Raw genomic sequence first — 8,019 nt, 5'->3', positions numbered from 1 at the left:
TATTTTTATCCATTCATCCATCACTGGACACTTACGTTGTTTCCATATGTTGGCTATTGTAAATAATGCTGTAATGAACATGTGGGTGCAGATATATTCTTGAGTCAGTATTTTCTTTTTTGTTTTTTTAGATAAATACCCAGAAGTGTAATTGCTGGGTCCTATAGTAGTTCTATTTTTAATTTTTTTTTTTTTTGTGGATTGTGAAAGTTTTTTCAAAAATTTATTTATTTTAGAGAGAGAGAGGGAGAGCACAAATGCAGGGGGAGGGGCAGAGGGAGAGGAAGAGAGAGAATCCTCAAGCAGACCCCCGCCTAGTGGGGAGCTGAGCCACCCAGACACACCCCCTTCTTTTAAAGGATCTATTTTTAACTTTTTGAGGAACCCCCCACACTGTTTCCCCTGGTGGCTACACCAATTTACATTCCCACCAACAGTACACAAGGATTCCCCTTTCTCCACATCCTAGCCAACACCTGTTATTTCTTGTCTTTTTATTATACACATTCTAAGAGGTATAAGATGTTATCTCACTGTGGCTTTGATATGCATTTCCTTGATAATCAGTGATGTTGAGCACCTTTTCTTTTTTTTTTTTTTTGTATATTTGTTTATTGGAGTTCAATTTGCCAACATATAGCACGACACCCAGTGCTCATCCCGTCAAGTGCCTGCCTCAGTGCCCATCACCCAATCACCCCAACCCCTGCCCACCTCCCTTTCCACTACCCCTTGTTCAATTCCCAGAGTTAAGAGTCTCTCATGTTTTGTCACCCTCACTGATATTTTCACTCATTTTCTCTCTTTTCCCCTTTATTCCCTTTCACTAATTTTTATATTCCCCAAATGAATGAGACCATATAATGTTTGTCCTTCTCTGATTGACTTACTTTCACTCAGCATAATACCCTCCAGTTCTATTCACATTGAAGCAAATGGTGGGTATTTGTCATTTCTAATGGCTGAGTAATATTCCATTGTATACATAAACCACATCTTCTTTATCCATTCATCTTTCGATGGACACCGAGGCTCCTTCCACAGTTTGGCTATTGTGGACATTGCTGCTATAAACATTGGGGTGCAGGTGTCCTAGTGTTTCACTGCATCTGTATCTTTGGGGTAAATCGCCAGCAGTGCAATTGCTGGGTAGTAGGGTAGTTTTCTTTTTAACTCTTTGAGGAACCTCCACACAGATTTCCAGAGTGGCTGCACCAGTTCACATTCCCACCAACAGTGCGAGAGGGTTCCCCCTTCTCCACATCCTCTCCAACATTTGTTGTTTCCTGTCTTGTTAATTTTCACCATAATCACTGGGGTGAGGTGGTATCTCATTGTGGTCTTGATTTGTATTTCCCCGATGGCAAGTGATGTGGAGCATTTTCTCATGTGCTTGTTGGCATGTCTATGTCTTCTTTGGTGAAATTTCTATTCATGTCTTTTGCCCATTTCATGATTGGATTGTTACTTTGCTGTTGAGTTTAATAAGTTCATTATAGATCTTGGATACTAGCCCTTAATCTGATATGTCATTTGCAAATATCTTCTCCCATTCTGTAGGTTGTCTTTTAGTTTTGTTGACTGTTTCTTTTGCTGTGCAGAAGCTTTTTATCTTGATTAACTCCCAATAATTCATTTTTGCTTTTGTTTCCCTTGCCTTCATAGATGTATCTTGCAAGAAGTTGCTGTGGCCAAGTTCAAAAAAGGTGTTGCCTGTGTTCTCCTCTATGATTTTGATGGAATCTTGTCTCACATTTAGATCTTTCATCCATTTTGAGTTTATCTTTGTATATGGTGTAAGAGAATGGTCTAGTTTCATTCTTCTGCATGTGGCTGCCCAATTTTCCCAGCACCATTTATTGAAGAGACTGTCCTTTTTCCAGTGGATAGTCTTTCCTGACTTTGTCAAATATTAATTGACCATAGAGTTGAGGGCCCATTTCTGGGTTCTCTATTCTCTTCCATTGATCTATGTGTCTGTTTTTGTAAAGCTGAGCACCTTTTCATGTACCTATTGGCCACCTCTAGATCTTCTTTGAAAAAATATCTGTACAGATCCTCTGCCCATTTTTTTTAAAGATTTTATTTTCAGATAATGTCTACTCCCAACATGGAGTCTAAGCCCACAAACCTGAGACCAAGAGCAGCACACTCCACCCACTAAACCAGCCAGGTGCCCCTCTCTGCCCACTTTTTAATCAGATTGGTTGGGTTTTTTGCCATCAAATTATATGAGTTCTCTATATATTTTGGATATTAACCTCTTAATAGATATATGATTTCCAAATGTGTTCTCCAGTTCAGGTGGTTGCCTTTTCATGTTGTTGATTTTGATGATTTCCTTTGCTGTGCAGAAGCATTTTAGTTTGATGTAGTCTCACTTGTTTATTTTTGCTCTTGTTGCCTTTGCTTTTGGTGTCAGATCCAAAAAATCATCACCAAAACCAATGCAATGAGCTTCTAGCCTATTCTTTCTGCTAGGGGCTTTATAAATAACCTTTATTATTTAGACAATTACCAATTTTAATCGCTACTTCTAACTATAATTTTAGCTTCTGTATTCAAATGATATATCTTAAATGCTCAATGATTCAAACTTTTCATTAACTCATATTACCATGACCATTAACACCCTCAATCCCACCCTTATTATGTCTAAGATATTACAGTTAATTGGCAACAAGCTTCCTTATTTAGTTTTGCAAATAATAATTCATTCAGGACTGTACTTGTCACAAAATTCTACATGTACTTCCCTGGTTTATAATAATACCCTAGACTCACTGTGATATTAGCACAGTACTTATTCCAAAGTACTTGAAAATATGTGCAAATATATGTTAATATTTATAATAGGGAATGCAGAACATATTTTTAAACTTTATACAGACTACTGACACCTAAGCACTCTATAATTACATAGTTCCCTGATACTCCTTAATAAGCATAAATGGGGTAATCTCCTGAAGTTTATTCTTTTTATACAGTCATTCACTAGGCAGCTAGCCCAGATAGTTAGATACATGCCATTTAAAATAAATATTAACATTGTTATCAATACATGCCATTTAAAATAAATATTAACATTGTTACCTTATCAGTAACAATCTAAAGAGTTATAAATCTAATCAACTAGTTTGCTATAAAGTTGGAAGTTAAGGAAGGCTCTTGAGGAGATGGCATCCAAGCCAAGACCTAAGGATGAGAAAAAGCCACAGGAAGAGCAGAGAGATGAGTGGTTTAGTGGGAACAACACATTGCTGTCTGTTGGCTTGTGTAACATTGAAAGAACTCCAGTGTGGTGAGTGGACAGAGAAGACAACTTTAGCATAAGATGATACTCGAGAGAAAATAAAAAACAGATTTCCCCCTATTTTTCTACATTTTTATTTAAATTCCAGTTAGTTAACATAAGAGCTTTAGAGAGAAGTCTGAATTTTATTCTGGGTATAATAGGAAATCATTGAAGGATTCAACAGAGAAAAGGCACATAATCTGAAGTATATTTTTTTGTTTTCTTTTTTCTCTTAAGATTTTTATTTTTAAGTAATGTCTCCACCCACTGTGGGCTCCTTGGAATTTTTTCATGTAGACAATTGTGTCATCTGCAAATAGAAATAGTTTTATTTCTTTTTTCCATTCTGTAGGCCCAGGGTCCTGGGATCAAGCCCCACAAGAGGCTCCCTCCTCAGCAGGGAGTCTGCTTCTCCCTCTGCCCCTCTCCCTACTCGTGCTCACTTTCTCTTAAATAAATAAATAAAATCTTTAAGAAATTTTACAATTAGCATCACACTTAATGCTAAAAAAAATAAATGCTTTCTCCCTAAGATTGGAAACAAGATAAGGATGTCTATTCTCACCACTGTTATTGAGCATACTACTTGAAGTTCTACCCATCACAAAAGTCAAGAAAAGAACTTAGAGAAGCTAATGCTGGAGATAATAATCTGAAAGTTTTCAGGATATTGATGGTATTTAAAGCTGTCAAAATATGTAAGATCACGAGGGAAGAAAAAAGTAGTAGGACACAGCCTTGAGGAACTCCAATATTTAAGTACTAGTTTAAGAAGAGGGAGCTTGCAAAAACCAAGGAAGAGGCACCAAAGAAATTAAAAGAGATATATGTTTCATAGAGAAGGTGCTCAACAGTGTGGAATGCTACTGAGAATCTAAATAAGATGAAGAAAGAAAAGCTTCTATTGAATTTAGCAGCATGAAAGTTGGTGAGAACTATATTAATAAGAACTGACTTCAGAATCAAGAAACAACAACAAAAAAATCAAGATAAATCCAAATAACAATTTGATTTCCCCCCCCCACACACACACACACACACACAACCAAAGGTCTGGAGATGAGCTGCTACAGGCACTAGTTGGCAGCTGCATGTTGGAGCTGCTATGATTCCCTTGGACTTTCTCTGATGACTGTGTGATGGGTGCCATTACTCTGGACTCGTGTAAAAGGTGGTGGGGAGGGGGTTGGAAGCAAAGTTGTGGAGCGCATAGCATCTGTCCCTTTATTAAGAATAGAAGAGCTTTCCAGGGCACTTGGGTGGCTTAGTCAGTTAAGCATCTGACTCTTGATCTTAGCTCAGGTCTTGATCTCAGGGTTGTGAGTTCGAGTCCTATCTCAGGCTCTATACCCCGCTTAAAGAAAAACTCAAAAGAAACTCTTATCCTCAGAATTTTTTTGTATCTCATCAGTCAGAACTATGTCACACAGTCACCCTGAACTGCAAGGGAAGCTCTGGGAAGATGAGAGTTTAATTTTTCTAGCCTCTGCAGAAAAAGTGAATAAGGGAAAAGGGCTGGGAATGAAGGGCTTTGTCAACCAAAAGTGCCTGCCACAGTGACCCTGTGGCAGTTTTAGTGGTGTGGTGAGAATAAAACCAAATTATATTGTAGACTGAAGAGTGAATTGGAGCCACACCTCCAGCATGTCCTCCTGTGTCATGTCATCTGCTTTGCATAATCTCTACTCAAAATGGACCTTAACTGCTCCTGTTCCACCAGTGGCTCCTGCATCTATGCTGGCCCCTGCAAATGCAGAGTGCAAATGTCCTTCCTAAAGAAGAGCTGCAGCTCCTGCTGCCCTATGGGCAGTGCCAAGTATGCCCAGGACTGCATCTGCAAGGAGGCATCAGACAAGTGCAGCTGCTGTGCCTGTTCCAGATGTAAATAGAGCAATATATACAAACCTGCAGTTTTATTTTGTTGTTGTTTAGTTTTTATTTCATAATCATAAATTTAACTCTGCAATCCAGCTAGACTTGGAGGGGAGTAAGGAAAATATGGAACCCATAGAATTGTAGAGAGAGCACAAAGATGACACAATTTGACACAAGTCAAATTTATTAGATTTGTCCACATTCACCGATGGTGATTTTCTTGCTGGTCTGGCCAAAGACCACATGCGTGCATCCAATCACTTAGTCTTGGCAGTACAGATAAGAAACTGGGAACCATTTGTGTTGGGTCCAGCATTTGCCATGGACAAGATGCCAGAATCCCTGTGCTTTAGGATGAAATTCACATCATGGAATCTCTCCCCATAGATGGACTTGCTGCCAGTGCCATTTTGGCTGTGAAGTCACCTCCCTGGCACATAAATCCTGCAATAATCTTGTGAAAGCAGGAAATTTTATAATCAATTTATTTTTCCCCAGTTTTCAGAGCATGAACGTTTTCTGGTATCTTAGGAACGTTGTCTACAAACAGCTCAAAGGAGATGCGGCCCAAGGGCTCATGATCCGAAGAACACAGTGGGGTTGAACATGGCTGGGCCGCGGGGTCAGCTGATAGATGGCGGCGTCTGCCCAAATTTGAAGTTTCAAAACATTTTTTCATAATACACTGCCCTGCTTGCTACATTCCTGTTTCTAAAACACATGAATTCTAACAAAGTTGTTGACTTAAAAGAAAGTGAATTGGAGGAGAAATAGCAAAACACAACAGATAGAAACATTCTCTGTTCATTTGGCTAGAAGTTTAGCTGCATGGAGGAGCAGAGCAGTGGGATGGTGTCTAGACCGGTATTTAAAGGCTAGATTTAAGGTCGCGCTTAACATGAAGTAGACTGTTTGTAAAATGACAGGAATAATGGTAGTGAAGAGAGGAGACCCTAATGATGCAAGGAGTCAAGAAGATGCAGAAAAAAGTCCAAAAAGCTCATGCCCATGGATTCCAACCTGTGTGATCTTTCCTTCCTGACCATCTATCTGCCTATGGTCTTTGGATTACTTAGCCACCCTCTACAACTGTGTCAGGTAATTCCTTGCAATAAACCCCTTAAGATGTCTGGTTCTGCTTCTCTGGTTAAATCCTGACATTGAATTTGATCCTTGAAAAGTCATTGAAAAGACAGTATAGTAATGCACTGGTTTCTATTAAAGCAGAGAGGAGTTACACTTGAGCTAAGAGGAATGAAGACTTCCAAAGTGAGATTTCACTTAAACTGAATTTTAAAGAATTATTAAAAATTGGGATGCCTGGGTGGCTCAGTTGGTTAAGCATCTGCATTCAGCTCAGGTCATAATCTCAGGATTCTGGGATCCAGCTCCACATCGGGTTCCCTGCTCAACAGGGAGCCTGCTTCTTCCTCTCCTTCTTCTGCTCCCCCTGCTGTGTTCTCTCTCTTTCTCTCTCTCAAATAAATAAATAAATATCTTTTTAAAAAATAATTATTAAAAATTAATAAGGTAAGGCAGGATTGGGAGCAGTGGAAAGCTAGTGAGCCAGCTCACTGGAATAAACAAAATTTGTAGTGTATATACCTGGTGTATATACTCCCACCATGGCCAATATCAAGCTAACAACATTCTGATGTTACAAAATACAGAATTAGAAAAAAAATGCACACAGTTGGCTTTTGCAAGTCCAACCACTAAGGAGAAGGTAAAGGGAGAACAGAATATACAACAAAAAAGTAAACACCAAACTTCTTTCTTCTACAATACACAATCATGGAAAAAATATCCAATGGACACCCTTTCCCACACAGTTGTCATTGCAGTAAAAGAGTAAACTTCAGAAGCATGCCTACAGCATTTGGCAGCTTGCCAATAATAAACACTACAATAATAAATTCAACTAAGAAATTTCTAAACATTGTCCTAAAGAATGTTAGTTCTTTAGTTATGATAATGTTAGTTGCCTAAGATCAATGACAAGTAAATGCAGAGATGTGATTCAAACCCTAGGCAGTGCACAGAGAATGCTCTTTCCACTATAAAATGCTTCCTCACTACCATATCCTATTAAAAGATCTAAACCAAGAGACCACAATTTGTAACACCAGGAAAATCCTTATACACTCCCTGTTAGTCTGGGATCCAATTTTTTAGAATTTCTGTAGTAAGATAAAAATATCCATTTCGTTTTGCAGTAATTTAAAAGCCAATCTCTAACCTATTTATGTATGTCTAATTGATTTGTTACAAAGATGCTAATGCCATTCAATGGGGAAAGAATAGTCCCTTTAACAAATGGTGCTGGAACAACTGGATTCAAAAGGATGAAATTTGACCTGACTCACATCATACAAAAAAAGTTAACTCAAAATGGGTTAATGACTTAAATATGAGAGCAAAAACCATAAAACTCCTAGAAGAAAACACAGGAGTAAATTGACATGATCCAGGATTCAGGAATGATTTCTCAGATATACCAACAAAACTTTGAATAACATAAATTGGACTTCATCAAAATCAAAAACTTCTATGCATCGAAGAACATCCTCAAAAAGATGGAAAGAAAATCTACAGAACAGGAGAAAATATTTGCAAATCATATATGTAGTGTCCAGAATATCAAGAATTCTCACAACCCAACAACAAAAAGACAAAAAAAAATCTGATTTCAAAATGCACAAAGGACTTGATTACACATTTATCTAAAGAAGATACACAAAGAGCCAACAAATACATGGAAAAAATGAACATCATTAACCACTAGGTAAATGCAAATCAAAACCATAATGAAATGGGACGCCAGGGTGGCTCAATGATTGAGCATCTGC

General features: G+C 38.2%; 1 protein-coding gene across 1 annotated transcript; it reads left to right on the top strand.

Moving 5' to 3' along the window:
• Positions 1-3,749: 3,749 nt before the first annotated feature.
• LOC119877135 (metallothionein-2-like) lies at positions 3,750-6,479 on the top strand. Its single transcript, XM_038560607.1, has one exon. It carries the CDS (start codon positions 4,987-4,989, stop codon positions 5,182-5,184), a length of 198 nt encoding a protein of 65 aa, XP_038416535.1. The 5' UTR covers positions 3,750-4,986; the 3' UTR covers positions 5,185-6,479.
• The last annotated feature ends 1,540 nt before the right edge of the window (positions 6,480-8,019 follow it).

Source organism: Canis lupus, chromosome 17, assembly GCF_011100685.1.
Source record: "Canis lupus familiaris isolate Mischka breed German Shepherd chromosome 17, alternate assembly UU_Cfam_GSD_1.0, whole genome shotgun sequence".
Classification (NCBI taxonomy): Eukaryota; Metazoa; Chordata; class Mammalia; order Carnivora; family Canidae; genus Canis; species Canis lupus.
The sequence above is the reverse complement of the archived record's forward strand: the minus strand, read 5'-3'. Positions and strand labels throughout refer to the sequence as shown.